The sequence below is a fragment of the Aulonocara sp. 'chitande type north' Nkhata Bay genome, linkage group LG1 (genome assembly GCF_057382095.1).
Source record: "Aulonocara sp. 'chitande type north' Nkhata Bay isolate Kocher_YH1m ecotype deep benthic linkage group LG1, A_spYH_male_GT1.1, whole genome shotgun sequence".
Classification (NCBI taxonomy): domain Eukaryota; kingdom Metazoa; phylum Chordata; class Actinopteri; order Cichliformes; family Cichlidae; genus Aulonocara; species Aulonocara sp. 'chitande type north' Nkhata Bay.
This window is the reverse complement of record NC_141344.1, coordinates 9,035,986-9,053,858: the sequence shown is the minus strand read 5'-3', so window position 1 is coordinate 9,053,858 and position 17,873 is coordinate 9,035,986. Positions and strand designations below refer to the sequence as shown.

The 17,873-nt window shown below is 40.9% G+C and overlaps 1 protein-coding gene and 1 long non-coding RNA gene across 3 annotated transcripts; one reads left to right on the top strand and one right to left on the bottom strand.

The window, feature by feature from the left end:
* The first annotated feature begins 442 nt into the window (after nucleotides 1–442).
* LOC147338659 (uncharacterized) lies at nucleotides 443–10,726 on the top strand. 2 transcript variants are annotated; one of them, XR_015124499.1, is made up of 3 exons: nucleotides 443–896; nucleotides 5,263–6,731; nucleotides 9,774–10,726. It is a non-coding gene; the product is annotated as an uncharacterized LOC147338659 (long non-coding RNA). The 2 variants fall into 2 exon arrangements; XR_015124495.1 differs by having other exon boundaries at nucleotides 443–1,906.
* gpib (glucose-6-phosphate isomerase b) lies at nucleotides 7,545–17,141 on the bottom strand. Its single transcript, XM_086259885.1, has 18 exons — nucleotides 16,962–17,141; nucleotides 16,663–16,753; nucleotides 16,373–16,441; nucleotides 16,037–16,156; nucleotides 15,785–15,868; nucleotides 15,543–15,689; nucleotides 15,353–15,424; nucleotides 15,219–15,263; nucleotides 15,068–15,121; nucleotides 13,882–13,942; nucleotides 13,597–13,640; nucleotides 13,310–13,462; nucleotides 13,062–13,191; nucleotides 12,426–12,502; nucleotides 10,987–11,115; nucleotides 8,960–9,035; nucleotides 8,424–8,490; nucleotides 7,545–7,987 (listed from the first exon to the last, which is right to left on the bottom strand). The coding sequence occupies exons 1-18, from the start codon at nucleotides 17,078–17,080 to the stop codon at nucleotides 7,864–7,866; spliced, it is 1,662 nt and encodes a 553-aa protein (XP_086116011.1). The 5' UTR covers nucleotides 17,081–17,141; the 3' UTR covers nucleotides 7,545–7,863.
* Nucleotides 17,142–17,873: the final 732 nt, after the last annotated feature.

The window sequence follows — 17,873 nt, the reverse complement described above, 5'->3', positions numbered from 1 at the left end:
ATTACAGAGAAATGGCTCTTTCCAAAATAAAAGCTATACTATACGCTTCTTCTGGGCTATATTCTCAGCAGCATATTGTAGCGGGTCAGGGCTGTTCGGGGTTCTGTTTGTACAGTTATGTTTTGTTTATGTTGCCATAGTGACGGGTGACGCCCTCTCGCTGCGACGGTGTGTCCTTCCGGGGTCAGAGGGCGCCCTGTGTGTTGTTGTTGTGGCTGTGCGGTTGCCGCCTGAGCAGTTAGCTAGCGGCAGTGTTCTTCTGCAGATGTCAATAAACGGCTGTGCTCCCTGGCTAGCTCACGGGAAGCAAGACCAAACAACACCTCCGTCTCCTCGTTGTCTGAGCTCGCCACATTGGTGTCAGAAGTGGGATGATGGTGGCACCCCATGTTCTGACCCGAGTGACTTTTCCCCCGCCTGTCGTGACCTGCGGTGCGCCAAAAGAAGGCACCTGGACATTTGCAAAGTGAAAGCAAAAAACAAGCGCAAATTCAAACGCGATTTCAATATGTCACATATTGACAGTGGCTCACCGATGCCAATGACATAATTACCCAGCTACATTTCCGAAAGAATGCAAAAGCATTGACATATATTTTTCCTTCCTACAATAGCCCGACGGGCAGGGCAGAGATAGATTTTGGTAGCCCGACTGGAAAAATCGCTAGCCCGATTTTGCAAGCCCTGTGTTACAGGCATGGCCCTTTAAGGATGAAGCCTGATGGGAAATGTATTCGGGATGTGTGTAGCGGGACTGCCTGTTGTGTGTGTGTGTGAAGAGAGAGAGCGGAGAAGGGGGAAAAGTAACGGTTAGCTACAGAAGAGACAGAAAGAAAATAAATAAAAGGAATATAATAACTCCCTCGACAGCCAGAGTTGTGTCGGCGATGCTCGCTGTGAGTAAACTGTTTCAGCCCACTGTACGCTGTGTTCGTGCCTTAGAGAAGAAATAAAGTTCGGTGAAGCAGTTTCCTACGCCTCCTTCGATCTTTTTGCTAGCGGAGTTGACCTGTATAGTAAGCTGTTGCCGGCTACGAGTCAGTTACGGAACCTTCAAGTAACTGCCAGAGGTTTCCTTACTACGGTTCGGGGCCGCGGATCTGGCGCGGTAACACCTGTATCTGATTGAGGAGTCACTCATCTTTGGAAAAGAGAGTTTATTACAGAGAAATGGCTCTTTCCAAAATAAAAGCTATACTATACGCTTCTTCTGGGCTATATTCTCAGCAGCATATTGTAGCGGGTCAGGGCTGTTCGGGGTTCTGTTTGTACAGTTATGTTTTGTTTATGTTGCCATAGTGACGGGTGACGCCCTCTCGCTGCGACGGTGTGTCCTTCCGGGGTCAGAGGGCGCCCTGTGTGTTGTTGTTGTGGCTGTGCGGTTGCCGCGCTGAGCAGTTAGCTAGCGGCAGTGTTCTTCTGCAGATGTCAATAAACGGCTGTGCTCCCTGGCTAGCTCACGGGAAGCAAGACCAAACAACACCTCCGTCTCCTCGTTGTCTGAGCTCGCCACATTGGTGTCAGAAGTGGGATGATGGTGGCACCCCATGTTCTGACCCGAGTGACTTTTCCCCCGCCTGTCGTGACCGGTGGTGCGCCAAAAGAAGGCACCTGGACATTTGCAGGACTTTGTGTGGGGCAATGGGGTCGTCGGGGACGACTGACCCCTTAGGCGGGGGCTATGTAGCGGGTCAGGGCTGTTCGGGGTTCTGTTTGTACAGTTATGTTTTGTTTATGTTGCCATAGTGACGGGTGACGCCTTCTCGCTGCGACGGTGTGTCCTTCCGGGGTCAGAGGGCGCTTTGTGTGTTGTTGTTGCTGTGCGGTTGCCACGCTGAGGAGTTAGCTAGCGGCAGTGTTCTTCTGCAGATGTCAATAAACGGCTGTGCTCCCTGGCTAGCTCACGGTAAGTAAGACCAAACGACACCTCCCTCTCCTCCTTGTCTGAGCTCGCCACAATATTAAACATATCAGGTCCCCATAAGGAGAATCATGTGCTAACGGCTGTCTAAATGACTCGGGTAAAGTTTGTAACATGCATGCTTGTTGTTTTTGTCTGCATCCACTTGTCTTTGCACTAGGATGATGTCGGCGTAAATGTGCAGTCATATTCGTTGTGTTCCCACTAGTGCTCCGTTATCGAGCTACCCCTGCGTGGGGCTAGACGGCTAACACGTTAACGAGCTAACTGCTCGCTAACACACTAGTTCCCACCCATGTAATTGAGCATTGCGTGGCACAGCCAACATACTGTTTTACTTTAGTCCATGACGCGCTTACCTTCAGGGTCATATGTCACATGAAAACCAAAATAATTCCAAACGCCACATCTGAATGAGGGTGGGGAAGGTTCAATTTGCCATGTTGCAAGGAGAGCTTAACTTCTGTCTCGCTAGCTTGCCCTGCGCTTGTCCTTCTGATGATGCTGTCTGTGTTGAGCGCTCACTGGATCTGCGCTTGACAGTGCAGCCTAGGCTGAGTAGTCGAACGCAGATTTACTGAGCGCTCAACACAGACAGCATCGTCAGAAGGAAAGTTGATAAAATAAATTACAAATTTTGTATTGTTCGATACATATGCTTACCGAACCGAAAGCACTGTATCGAACGGTTCAATATCTATACGAGTATCGTTGCACCCCTAATATCTATATATCTATATATCTATATAGATAGATAGATAGATAGATAGATAGTCTATCTATCTATCTGTCTTACTGTGTTTGAGGGTGCAGAAAGACATTTTAGGAAGAGGTCAGAATAATCTGAGAAGATCAGACTTTAATCACTGTATAATTCCTATTTATCCTTTTTACAATCACTTCCAGTATGTTTTAAATATCTTTGAAGATTTTATTGATAACTTTTAATTGGCCTCACTACCTTGCTCCTAGCTATATCTCTGACTTCTTAGTACCATATGAACCAGTGTACACTTTGGGATCCTTGGGAAGCGGACTTTTATCCAGGCGCATTGGAAGGGTCTCCCTGAAGAAATTGGCTGAGTCAGTTATTTTAAATACTTAAAACACACTTTCCCGATTTTACAAGAGTTTGAATTTCCATTGAACAGACCTAACAATTTCTGTTATTTTTGCAACGTCTTCACACATTTTTTTTAATGTCAATTTATTTTGTTGCTCCTGTGAAGTTTGGATTTTGAAAATTGCTATAAAAATAATAGTTATTATTTTATTTCTAAAGAAATTTCACTAGACTCAAATCTCTTTTCACCGGGGTTGTATCCAGAAGAAACATAATAAGACTATAAATTAATAAACATCAGTAATATGTTAGTTTGATTAATGTTCGTTTTTTAAGTATTTTATTTAAAGTATTTTTAAATAAAAAAGCTGATAGTGTTAATTTTAGGAAACACATCCCCTCAGAGATTACGTTTTGTGGAATAAATAAGACAATTAAGCCAAACTAGACAGAATAACAAAATAACAACAACAAAAAACAAACCCTCTCCGGAAATCGGTAATCTTTTCCTAACAATGTTAAAGACATGGATCTAAGACGGCCATATTTAGCGATGTAAAATGATTTTGACATCCTTGAACAACAGGAACCGATTTTTGTCTGTTTCCTATTTTTATTGCTTGATTTCTTTTTGCTTGTTTATTATTTTTTAATGATTCTTTAAAGATAAAGATGTTAACTATAAACGGTCAACCTCCTAATCGTTCACTCCAAAGATCAGTTTTTTCGACATCTGCTAGTCACCCTCCTCTGTGTAGCGTCTTTTGTGGCTCTAAAGGGATTTGAGAAAATAACCCCTCACGATGTCATCATCATTATGCTGGGCAGGGCTTGAAACCTACTTTAAACAGGAAGTCTGACAGACAATTACCAGTAATTTAGTGTCTTGTTTATTTTGACACTGAGTGGGAAAAGAGCCAGATTTCTGTCATGTTAGAGATTCACAAGCAAAAACTACAACCCCAAATGTACTCCACATGTTTACTGATGAAGATGGGAATAGTGAAAGATTAATGAACGGGCCAAATGCTGCAGTTTAGGGAAGGCCTTATCTTCTCGACCTAGTAGAGCCGCGTGATGCCTCTGAGAGAAGATGGCAAACAGACAAAGAGGGAAGGAATGGAAACAAACAAGCATATGGGGCCTTTAGACGAGTTTGATGTGTGGTTGTAGTTAATTACTACACTACTTCAATTTACATTACATGAGTAATTGCTTTTTTGAGGTTTAGCTAGCAAACTAACACTAAATTGTTAACCAGAAACCAGTAAATAAATAAGAAAGAGCACAAAGGTGACCAATTCACTCATTTACAAGACTTACTGAAAAAAATCTCTTATGCTGAACTATTAAATTTTGAAGGTTAAAATAAATAATCGTATCTACACTGCTCTAGCTTGAAGCTACACAGTCATGTCAGCTTGGTTTGAAATATGTCACCACAATCAGAAATAAAAGCTTTGATGTACAAATCTTTTAAAATAAATCAACATTCAACACAATCCTTGTGTTTGTCGCTGTGATATTATGTCTCCTGCAGACTAACAGAGGTTGATATCAGCGTGGGAGTATTATGTATCTCTCACTTTGTGATGCTGACTTAGAGCCAGATGTTGGTCAGTTTATCTGCAGAGGCAACAAAAAATATGATTCTTACAATGGGTGCTTAGTATGCAAAAACCCACACAGAAAACCAGATAACTGACTTTGGGCCTTCCCAGAGGGAAAAACCAGCCCAGCTGTCTGGTAGCTTGGCAGGGAGAAACCACTAAAAAGCAGCCTCTGATTGACCTGTGAGGTCAAGGGCATCTCAAAGAAGTAATTCTGCTATGAAGGATGCATATGTTTGCATGTGATGCTTTATGCCAGAACTGCCTGTACACTATCTGTGTACTAATGTTGGCAACCAATGTTTAGCGTTCTGCTTTAATACCTGAACAAAATCACACAATGTGCACTGGCATGTAGCTGTAATAGTCCTCAGGATTTTGTTCTTGTTGCGGTGATGGTGAGAATGCAGAGAGCAGTTTTTTTCGATGTGGTCCTCAAAATGGGGAGCTGTAGAAAGTTGAGGAGAAACATGGAGTCTGAGCAGTGGTTAGCTGAAGCACTCTGAGGCCTCGTGCGACTCCAGCAGGCTTCCTTTGCTGCAATATGACAAGCTCTGCCCACGTACTTAAGTTAATCTTTATATAACTCCTGTAGTCATGGGAAAAATGAAGCTGGGCTTGACACGATGGCTTTTTTTTTTCTTTTCTTTTTTTTTTATATCCTCCAGAGTTTTACCAGTGAAGCATGCCAGTGAAGTTCAAGTGAGAATGGCAGCTGGCTGAAGACCTGCAGGCACTCTCCTCCTCTGAGGCCTGAATTTCCGAGCTTTTTTACATGCACGGATGCTGACCGTCAAACTGCTTCCACTGTGGCGCACGATGAATACAAATGTGTTGAGAACATGCTGATGAAGAAAACATGCATCTCAGAGGATCTTTCCATACAACAACAAGCACTTCATGCCATCTGGAAGAATTCCAGTTTTGTGCTCCAAAGCTACACCTGACATTGTCAGTAACATTATGGCAAGCAATGTTGAAGGGGGGCAACTCTTAAACACTCCAGGAGGAAAGAAAAATAACCAAGTGGCCAAACCAATAGAGTATGAAGTGGAATGTGAGGGTGTGCAGCGGCATTGTTCAACAAAAATCTCAGGAACGCACACAGATCCTGTTTAATGCTTTCCCGCTGCAATTTGATTCCACTCTCCGCTGAACCGAGTCGGCCCTGTTACTTCTTCATGTTGATTTGTTACAGTTTGTTTATTCCTGCCTCAAAAATTAACCTGTTTTGAATAATAGTGCGCAGAGTAACGCAGAAGTACTAGAGGCTTTCGCTATTTGTGGATGCAGGTGCACATAGGAAGAAGAAGTCTTTATAGGTGTGGCCATGTTCAACTGTTTAGATGTCACAAGGATGAATATTTCAGCCTTGCTTTTGGCCAAATAGCAGATTTTTCTGGTGAATTGTTCACTTATTAGTTGCTGATACGGGCTGCTATTCTCAAGTAAAACAGATAGAGTCATATGTATGATAAATTCCATTATGTAAGTCTCAGTTGATGCATTTTTGTTTTGCTTTGATTGATTGATTGATTTGTTGATTAGGCCCATAAACTGGTTGTGCTGTCAAAAGCAAAAATGGTTCATCAAAAACTCTGTCTTTTTTTGTCAGGAGTTCCTTTGTTTTTTCCCGGTCTGTTATATTTTTTGAAGATAGCTCCCACTGTGTTACTGTTTTTGGTTAAATGTACACTCGCTTTCAGGTTAGTCTGTGTCTATTCTTTAAATCGTGTCCAGTTTCTCCTGTTACAACCAGGTTCAGCAGCAGTTGTTTACGGAAACATTGCTTTTAATTTAAACCACTTACTAACCTCAGTTAAAAATGACAACTTAGAGAGCGTAAAGGCAAGAAGTGGTATTTTCCCCAAGATTTGAAATGAAACTCGCACTGTCACTGCGAGGTAAGTAAGAGGGATGAAATATTTTCACTCCTGTTCAGGTGCTATAACGTTTTCGTCTATTTTGGAGATTTTTACTGTTTGCTTTTTGTATTTTATTAGTTCACTGGACTTTCTTGTTTCAGTAAGCAGAGTTGCAGGTTTGCTCAGCCTCACCACCATGATGTAGCCAGGGCTTTGCCCCTTCATCTAGGACTCAGCTGAGAGTCATCGAGGGATGAGTTTCAGTGAGAAAGGTAACACCATTTACAAAGAATACTCCAAAATTATCTTCTTCTTTTTTTCTAGCTATGAGTCGAAAATGTGTTCTTTTTGGACTGATTTCACTGATAATTCACAATAAGGCAGAATGTTCTCCTCAGACAAACTCACTTTCTTCTGTATCTTGTTTCAGAGCTAGAGATAAAAAGCACAAGTTAGATTTGAAGTACTGTATTGTTGCCTGGCAACAGGACTGAAAACCCAGCAGTGTCTGGGGGTCTCGGTTTCTTTTTTAACTTTCTGTTTGTCCTTACACACACTCTGTAATTGTACCCGGCAGTGGGTTTAAAGTGAAGGAAACACCGTGAAATATATTTAAGGCTCAGGCTGTTTTGTGCATCAAACAGTACTTAACACAATCATGATTTATTCAGAAGCAAGCTGCCTCTCATACAAGTATTATATGTGATCCTTCTGTTTATCAGGAGAATACAAGGAGATTTTGTTACATGTGTCCAAAACGATCATAAAATTAAATTCTAGTTAAACATAGTGCTGACTGACTTGCAGTCCAGATGCTGTTTAGTCCAGTTGTTTGTTTTTCTCTCTAAGCTAAATGGATGCTGTGGAGTCTGGGGATTTGTGGGGAGGAACAGTACAGATGGACTGACTTTTGACCCTTTGTTCCACTGAATAACTAGTTGATTACTGGGTGGCTCATTTGCTCCCAGCAAATAAATCTGGCACTCTGATGCCATCTAGTGGTGTACTGCTTTTTGTTAGTCGCACGCTCACATCATCATTACATACATGTACATATGTATGAGAAAACCGAACATATCTACATATTCTGTGTGAAGATTTTTATTTCAGGAACAAAATTTCGTGTAACAGTAGAGACAGAGTGGGGGCATGCTTCGCTCTGCCTGTCACGACAGTCTAATACAAAAAGCTTTTCCTCTCACAGTGGTAAACGAACAAACGTGGAAACGACAGCATACTAGACAGTCACGATATTCATAATGCGAGAACAAACATACAGAGTGCTTCAGCTCAACTGTGTGGGAGTGACCAGCTGCCACTGCGGGACTCCTGTCCACGCAGCTCCTGAGCTGATAAGATAGATAATACTGTGGAGTCAAGGGGAAGTTATTGAGGTCACTCAGCTCAGGCAAAATTCTTCTTGAGGAAGTTGATTAGTCCGTTGGTGGAGGAGTCGTGGGAGTGAATCTCAGCAGTGTCCTTGAGCTCAGGCTCAATCTTCTTGGCGAGCTGTTTGCCCAGTTCCACTCTAATAATGCGTATGTGAGGGGAGAAGACATAAATACAAGAGATATGATGGGTTCAGTCATGTGTTAATACATTTTGGAAAATCTGCAAAAATGTATCCACAGTGCCTCAATCTGAAAGCTGCACAGTATAACATTAGGCGTCAGACTTCTCTTAAAGCTTGCTTATTTGAGCACAGCAGCCCCTGGTGTTCAAACCTTTGGGTCAGACAATGAGAAGAAAGTTGGCCTAAAGTGGGGGAGAGGCTTGTTTCGGAAAGGGGATGAACGGAGGGGCCTACACCAAGGCATAGTAAATGTTAAATAAGGTTAATTCTGACTGTGAATCATGCAAAATTTCAGCAGAGTCCAGGAATAAACATGTGGAGCTGCGAATTAGCACAAAAGAGAGACTTTTATTAGGAAACTTGTTGTGTATGCTGAAAGAAACAGACTCACCCCCACTGGTCAAAGCTGTTGATCTCCCACATTAATCCCTGGACAAAGATCTTGTGATCATACATTGCTGCAAAAATGGGAAGAATAATCACAAATTCAACAAATGAAATGAAAACAAAGATTGAATTTCTGAAGCAGCACAATAGAGCTGTTCAGAATAAAACCTGCTCAGTTAGTTTCCCATCATAGGTGCAAACACACTGACTGTTACTATGCAACAGTGTGCAACGTCCTGACTGAAGCTCAGCTGGAAATTGCCGCTCTTTGGCTGTTTCAGGAAATTCCCACTGTGTGATCATTACCACCACTGTCTCAGATATCATTTATTATTGTGCAGTCCAGCGCATTTAAAAACAGTGGAAATTATTTCGTAATGTCTCATTTTCAGATAAAACTAACCGGGTTAAATTAGATAATGGTATATGTAGAATTAAATTGATTAAAACGATGTTTAAAAGGACATTAAAGCTTCAAAAGAAATTGTTATTGGTAATGTTACCAATGATAAAACCAGTACAGTGACAAAAGTGGTTTACCTATAAGTACTCCAAGTGTATATGGAGTCAGTTTCTTGAAGATGATTGAGTTGGTTGGTCTGTTTCCCTGGAATACCTGCGGCGATCAAATAGAAACATTTTAGAATACAATTCACTATTTTGCAAAAATGTTTTTTTTAACAAAGTATACATTGCCATGTCCATACATGTCACTGGAGGGCACTGTCCCCCTAACACAAGATATTCATGGAAAGTTTTTGGGGGGGGTTAACTTTTTTAGCTGTTACAATGACTTGACTTTAATTTGAACAAAAATCAGAAGTCTAGTTTAGACACAGATGTAAACATGGTACTTAGCTGTCAGGGCTAAAATTAAATGTTTAAGATGGGTTCAAAAGTGGGTCATTGTCATTTCAGTTTAAGTTTCAAGTTTAAATGTCCACCCACCATGTCACCATCTCAGATTTGCTTATTTCTAATAGGCAATTCCTATTCCTATTTGAAACATATCTCGTTACTGGAAGCTTTTATTTATTTATTTTCTTTATTTTGGTGAACTGAACTGAAATGACACAAGTGAATATCTCTCAAGATCTGGAGAGGTCGTGGTGTTTGTTTTATTGTCTTCGCCTTTCCAAGGCGGAACTGGATCTTGATTCCTCGCCTCTGAACCCGCCCTGAACACACACCTGTGGCTCATTTACACTGATGCTGGCAGACTACTTAAGATGGCAAGAGAGACTGCTTCCTTGCTGGATTGTCACACTACCTAGCATCAGTGTAGCCTAGCCTTTTGAGTATTCCTTGTGCTGTCCTAGAGCTCCCTCCTAATGTTGTTTTCCTCTGTGTACAGGCTTTCTAGATTCCCTGCCGGCTGGATTCCTGTGGATGTGTGTGAGTGAGCATGAGCATTTTGGAGTGGACTATCTGAGTGAGTTGTGGATTGAGTTGAAGAGGAGGGTGCGTGCACCTGCCTTGGACCTTCCCTCCCCTTCAGACCCCCCTCTACTCCCTGGAGCCCCGTGTTATCTGTCTCACTGTATATATGTATATATCCTCACTTGGTGCCACATTGTAAATAAACCCTCACCTTCTCTCTAAAACTTCAAAGTCCTGTGATTGAGTCCTCTGCCTAATAATCTGTGACAATCCCCTCATTTTTTAAATTGCAAATACATATGTCTTTGGGGTTTTAGTACAAAGCTGGATCGAAATTTAATTTGAAACCAGTGTGATTGGACAGGCAGATGATAGAGGATGACATTAAAAAAAAAACAAATATTAAAACATGAATGAAATTCTGTTTTTAATGCAGTTAACTCTGGTTTTCTGTTGCAAAATAAGCTTACTGGCTTGTGGACAGTCAAAACTGAGTTTTTTTTCACAAGCTAGGGTGTTGCTAGTACATTATAGCAAGAAGGTTCAGAGTTTGATTCTCCTGGTTGTCTGAGGAGTTTGAAGATGCACTTAAATGGTTTCTGAAAAAGTCTGCATCCTTGATTCAGACTGTGTTTGTTTGCGGTCCTCTTTGGATGAGATACATATAAGCTAAATCATCAAAGAAGTCAAAGGCAATTTATTCTTCAAATAAAATCAATAAATGCCTCCATTGTCAGACCATGGTCATATTTAACCTTTAAAAAAAACAAACTCCAGTGCATTTCAGCAAAAAAGCCTTCAGTAAGCCTCCAGGGTTATTTGAAAAAGAGAGTGCTTTGAACTTCTTTGATGTTTTAGAGTTTGCAAATGTAGCGAGAAGAAAAGGTGTATTTTCATTTTTCAGCCAACGTTAGACATAAAGAGAGATGTGGGTTTTTTTTGTTTTTTTTAGATGTCTTTTCACTTTTCAAAGTGACACAGTTGTCTTCAACATCTGTTTACAGAGTTTTTACTGGGTGAGTCTCTCTAACCTGCTGTCAAAAACAATTTGCAATCGGGTTTGTAAAAGCAACATGACAGGGAGCTCTCCTCTTAAGTTTAGGTTTTAGTTTGTTGCTGTTACATGCTATCAGCAGCGCAGCAGGTTCATTATCTTTGATAAGGTAGTTTCTCTTTATTCTACGTACTTTGTGTGGTAGGATTTTCTCCAGAGCCTCCCCACTCAGGCCGCTTGCCTCCAGCTCCCTCTTGGCCTCTTCGGTAGTCTTACCTTTCATCAGAGCCTCTGTCTGAGCCAGGAAGTTGGCCAACAGGATCTACAGTCAAATGAAACAGGCAGTTTTAGATAGTGTATTTCCTACATGATTAACAAACAGATAAGTAACAAATTAAAATAATATATTTAAAATGTCTCAGTATCTGGAACTGAAAGAATTCAGCACCATTCTTCTAAAAGATACTCCCTCATTTCTGGGACACATCAGTCCAAAATCTCCTGTACTTGTTTAGCTGGCCCTCGTGCCCTTCGAATTGGGGCATAGTGATCCTGAAACTGATTTCTCCCATAAATATTCTTTAGAATAAAGGTAATCACTCAGAGCAACTTTTCATTGATTTGCGCTGACCCTTTTTTCTAAGGACATGAGTGGAATCAAACCATTTTACAAAAATGCACAGCATAAAAGAACCAACAAATCCACCGCAAAGATCAAAAGTTCAATTTGTTGCTGCGTCTTTAAATAGATGTTGGCATAAACTGGTTTGACCACTATGACAAATTAGAAGGAAGCAGAAAATAAATTGAAGGTCAGTGGCTTGCACCTCAGCTCCAGTGCGCAGCTCTTGTTCTGATGCTAATGTCGGAGGTCTGACAATCACCTCAAGGTGCCAGTGCAATATCATATATGTTGCCAAATAACTTGTCTTGGAGCTTTGAGAAAATGCCCACAAAAGTTATATCAGAACATGCAGCTCTCTTGGGAATAGTTTATTGTGACTTTTCGTAGCTATTTGTTACACTGATTTTAATAATTTCTAATTCCACCCCAAGCTCTACCTCTCGGACAAACCTTATCATAAAACCATCATTTGAAGTTTATGCTTTGGACTTTCATCTCACAAATCCAACAAGCAGCCTCCGCCAACCACCGTTTAAAACAATTAAAAACAGCTCTAATATTGGTCTCTTTATCTAGCTTTATTAAATCTACTAACATTATGCATCCTATTAGCTTGTATGTGTTGCTGAAAAGGTGGTGTATTGGAATGCTTGAGATTTTTTCAGAAAAGTAGTGCTTACGGTTGACTGTGAAATATCTAGGAGGAAAGAAATTCCACAAACTATCCTGTAGCAACAGTGGAATCCTATTATAGTACCACATTTCAAGTCAGTGAATTCTTTCACAAATATTTATATAAGTAGACTGCATGGCTAGGTGCTTACAGGGAAACTAAAAGCACTGTAATTTTAAGATTAAGCGGTATGGCTGAATACTTTTGTCTATACAGTCTAGTAGAGTAGTCTAGGATGTGGTCAAACTCATTTAATATCCTAAACAAGAGACAGACTTCGCAATATCTGCATAAATGCTGCTTTAGACAGATACCTCTCTAACATCAGTGATACCTTGTGGTGCAGGTTGTCTCTGATTGGATGCTGTGATTGAGCTGGAATCAGGAAGTCACAAGGCACCATTCGAGTTCCTGAAATGAACATGTTGAGTCGCATTAGTGACAAACTTAACCAGGTAGCAAACTGGATTAAAGTCCTTTAGTCTGTGGGCTACATGCAGCTCAATTTGATCCTGGACCATTAAGATAATTCCAGTTCTTTAACTGTATATAAGTTTACTCTGAAGAGTTTCACCTGCACTGAAACCATAATATTTTTAAATGAAAACACACCTTATCACTTTCCCTCACAAATTTTGCTAGACAATAGAAATGTATATTTCTTGGTAAATTATTATTTTTTTCTTATATGCTGAGTGATACAAACAGAAATAATCACCAGCCTGAGGTGTCTTAAGACAACTGACAGCAATTTCAGTGATATGGCTCAGATTTCCACATTCACTGAGTCTGTTAATTACATGTAACTAAACTACAATAGTATATACTGTTTTTATGATTCAACAACTCACCAACCTCCAGAAATACTTTAATGTGCTGGTTTTTGTACACAGTCTACATATTTGACAACCCAGGACCAGAAAAAGACCAGCTGAATCAAATGTCTGTTGCTGCTCCCAGGTGGAGTTACCTTGGTGGATGAGCTGGTAGAAGGCATGCTGTCCATTTGTTCCAGGCTCTCCCCAGACTATTGGCCCAGTGTGGTAGTTCACACGTGTCCCATGATTAGTAATGCACTTTCCATTTGACTCCATGTCACCCTAGACAACAAACACTCTCAATATACAATGACTCACTTATATTATTAAAATAATCTATCAACTCTATAAGTTGATTTAAAATAATGTTTTGGATCACTTCTGCATTGTGGGGACAGACCTGTTGGAAGTAGGCAGTGAAACGGTGCATATACTGGTCATAGGGCAGCATAGCCTGGGTCTCAGCGTGGAAAAAGTTGATGTACCAAATGCCCAACAGAGCCAACAGGATGGGAGCGTTCTTATCCAGGGGAGCAGTACGGAAGTGCTTGTCCTATATATGAAAGGGTAAACCTAATTTACCTTTGTTTTCTGTATCATTCTTTAGGGAAAAAATCATAACAATAATTTTCAATATCAGGCAGGTGAAGAAGTGACACTTTGAACATCTCATTATGGTGTACCCACCATCCAGTGTGCTCCTGACAGAAGCTTCTCAAAGTTGTCAAAGCCTGGAGATCAGATGCACAAGAAAAGTTAAGTGATTGTGTAGACTTTTAGCACTGTACTTGGGATGAATATGATTGCTGGTCCACACATATAAGTTTTCATATATGTTTTAGCAATGATTTTAGATACTGACATAAAAATGCAAATATTTCTCCTCAGGATGGACCCAAGTAACCTTGGTATTCCTGTAGTTTAAGCCCCAGCGAGCTCCCTGAAATGTGTGGGTGTGTTTACTGTACATACCAATGTGCAGGGCAATAGCCATTCCAATTGCAGACCACAGGGAGAAACGACCACCAACCCACTACAAGAAAACACACAAAAATTATACAATGTTTTGTCCCATTTTAATAAAAGGAAGCCAAGGTTATGCACATATGCAATTAAAATAAACACCACACTTGATCTTTATAGCTTTGTTAAATAGTAGCAAGAAATGTATGATTTGCCTCTCAGCCTGGCTGGGGGGCTTCTTTGCCTCCCTCCTGCTGTGTGCCCAGCCTGGAGGCTACGGTCTGTGACCGGCTCCCGGTGCAGACGGCTCCCTGTTATAGTGTTTCCTCACTTGGCACATGTGTACCCAGCCCAATTTTACTCTTTAAGTGTGCATGTGTGCGTGTGCGTGTGTGTGTGTGTGGAGGGGGGGGGGGGATATGTGTGTATTCACATTGTTTATGTTAATGAGAGTGTGGGGAGTGAGTTGGAGGGTGGGGTGGGGTGGGCTGCTTTTAACCATGTAAAGCACTTTGTGCTACATTTTTTTTTTGTATGAAAAGTGCTTTATAAATAAAGATTGATTGATTGATTGATTGATTGCTTCAGTCTTAAATCTTTTCCAAAAGTTCTTTTAGGCATTTTTTCTCCCTTCTTCTCTCTTTTGGACTGAAAATACTGTAGACTAGAGGCGGACAATACATTTTTCCAAGGGGCCACATGAGAAACTGGGACTGATGTCGAGGGCCACATCAATAAGCTTAACTCAGTTTCATTTGATTTTAATTTTAGCTCTTTATAAGCTTATTGTGGCAGCCCTCTATAACAGTCCCAGTCTCCCATGTGCCCCTTTGGGAAAATTGATTGCCCACCTTTGCTGTAGATTTTGTGCATGCAGCCATTTTCTCCTGACATAAAGGCCACATTATAGCTGTTACCTTTAAAATACCAACAATGTAACTAAATGCAACTCTCTGACCTTTGATGCAACTCAGCCTTTACAGTAACCTCTGCAAGAGAGAAGGTCACTACCAATAATAACTGAGACTGAAGAGCTTCTGATTACCCGGCAGCTGCTGTTCAGAGAGTCTGTCTCACCTACTTCACAGGTCAAAAGTCTGCTTTATTTATAGCTTCTACTCTCGCTCCATGGCACCGTGTGGACGTGAAAAACCTGCATACAGTGTGTGTGTTTTAAAGCTCAAAGGGCACTCACGTCCCAGAACTCGAACATGTTCTCTGTGTCGATGCCAAAGTCTTTCACTTTGGGCTGAAGGGGAGACAGAGAAAAACAGAAAAGTTAGTATTAGAATGTGTAGATGCAGCGAGAGGCTTATTAACCCTGAAAAAAATTTGGTACAACTTACACCATTGGTGGAAAGAGCCACAAAGTGTTTGGCGACAGCAGCTTTCTGTTGAAACATATCAAATTTATAATTAAGAAAGACATCCTTTTAGTGTAGTAATGAAACTGTGCTGTGCAGGATTGCTGCAAACTCACATCTTTGGCATGTTCGAGGAACCAAGCTTTGGCCGACTCAGCATTTGTAATTGTCTCTTGTGTGGTGAATGTCTGTATATATAGGAATACACATATATTCATGCAGCAATTTATAAGGAACTTTCTGTCTGTGCTTGAAGATTTAGCAATAAATAAATAAATATTCCTCATTTCTTCATGAACATGCTACCTTGGATGCAATGATGAAGAGGGTTGTCTCAGGGTTGAGCTGTGCCAGGGTTTTGGCGATGTGGGTGCCATCAATATTGGACACAAACCACACACGAGGTCCATCTTTTGAGTACGGCTTCAGGGCCTCAGTTACCATCAGGGGGCCCTACAGGTCATGGTAAGGGAAAAAAAAAGTCAGGCCTATTTGTGTTATTATTAATATATGTAAGATTAACAGATCTTTCAAGCTAATCCACTCACAAGATCAGATCCTCCAATTCCAACATTAACAACATCAGTGATGGCCTTCCCTGTGTAGCCCTTCCACTCGCCACTGCGAACTTTCTGCAACACATAAATCGCAAACATTATTTTTGTGGGTCTATAAACTGCTGATAGCTGCATCAAAAAATTCATGAGCAGGGCTACAAAACTGACATAGTGAATTGTTTAAACAGTTCTGTGGAAGAGCTTTTGTTGTGATTTTGTGCCTTTATTTTTGGGTTCACTCACATGACAGAAACCCTTCATTTTCTCCAGAACCTTATTAACGTCTGGCATTACATCCTTCCCATCCACCATGATGGGAGTGTTGGAACGGTTCCTCAGAGCCACATGGAGCACAGCACGGCCCTTCATTTCCACAGCACCAGGAGATAAATGTTAATATACACAGACTCTTACTATCAGCACTGAAGCACTGGGTATTTTTCTGCTGGCTGCTTACACTGCTCGTGAATGAGAAGTGAATGGGTTTTTCAGCTTGCATTTACTGTACTTAGTGTTCATTTTTAAGAGAAATAAAAGAAAGAGTGTTAAGCGAAGTTATGACTGTTTAACAACGAGCACCTCAGTGAAGTTTATCTTCTCTCCAGTAAACATCTTCTCTCTGGCAGCCTCAATGCCTCTTGACTTGGCCTAATGAAACAATAAATATGAATGCTATGTCAGTAACAATTTGGGAAGTTTTAAACTTATGAGCAGTCCTTCAAAGAAACACAACTTAAGTGAAGATGAAACTTGTATCTGATGAACTGACCCCCACTTTCTGCTTGATGAAAGGATTGATTGGCTAATGATTCTGTAATTAATATAAACAGTTTAAAGGCCACAGATCATTTAAATGTAAATTGAATTACCAGGTCAACCAACATTTTCATAACGTCCTCTGTGATGAGGTTCTTGGAGTAATCCAGAAGAATGTCTCCATCCTCAGTTTTCAGTGTGAGGCTATCGGAGACAAGATGAGGATATTTTCTGAGTATCAGTATCCAGACAAAAACTATCATTTTGTCGTTGTGTTGAGGTTTGACATGTGTGTAATGAAGCCACACAGAGGTCTGTTATGTGAACATGTCAACAGATGATAAAACAGAATTAACATTAACTTACCAAATACATCAAACATATCTAAATGTATTCTGTTCTTGTTTTATACCTGAGCTTGTTGAATCTCTCCTTGTCAGCCTCAAACATGTGCCTCATGTTGAGGCCCAGGGCGTGGGCTGTGTACCACTCCTGCAACTTTTGAAAGTTGGGGTCCTGAGTAAGTCCCATGCTGTCCAGAGAGGGGGGCTTGCTGTGCTCCACTGTGCTCAACTATCTTGGCTGAGTGCGACTGAGCAGGTCAGAGAGAGAGCTTTTTGAAGGGCACAGTCTAGATCTAAACTTGCCCCTCCTACAAGAGACATATAATATCCATGACCTGAGCGTGTCACACTTGCCCACTGTCTTGCAGGGTTTGAGTGCATGTAGTTCACTGTGCCACACGGATCATCACACAGGTCAGACAATGTGTTGTACCTTTTCTTATTTTTCTCTTAAATGGTTATACAGTAGTCAAATAGTCAAAAATGGCCACAGTTTAAAATAAGATCAGTGGATGACATAATCACTGTAAGTCTCCAATTTCTTTTCACTTGTTCTGTATCTGTGAAATTTCAGTGAGAGTGGACATCTCTAATATGCCCATCTCAGAGACAAAGAGCACAGCAGTGAGCACAGCAGCCCCTTCCAACTTCTGTTTGTGAGGGGAAGCCAGTCACAAAAAATGGAAGGTGGCCATAAATGTTAAGACTCAGTTAAGTTAAAACTCAGTTCATACTCATTTAAAACTGAGTATAAGGGTTGCATTTATGCCCAAGGCAAAGAAGAATTATATGAACGCAACAACTTTTCATTTTGTAATGAACTACTAATTTACATTTAGTAATATTCTTCTCCAACTATATGTGGGGAAAAAGGAAACATCCAAACTATAGACTAAGCTTTTCTCGCAGGTTTCTCATCCAAACCTGCATTGTAGTACGCTGCACTGAAGTCCAAAAACAAGCATATTGGCTTGTTACTA

Excerpts from the sequence above, each read along its gene's own strand:
- gpib (XM_086259885.1), bottom strand. The coding sequence starts at position 17,080 with ATGGGACTTACTCAGGACCCCAACTTTCAAAAGTTGCAGGAGTGGTAC. Across the intron at positions 15,264-15,352 it reads TCCTCGAACATGCCAAAGAT|AAAGCTGCTGTCGCCAAACA; the intron begins GTGAGTTTGCAG and ends ATGTTTCAACAG. Across the intron at positions 13,463-13,596 it reads TGTCAGGAGCACACTGGATG|GACAAGCACTTCCGTACTGC; the intron begins GTGGGTACACCA and ends TTTCATATATAG.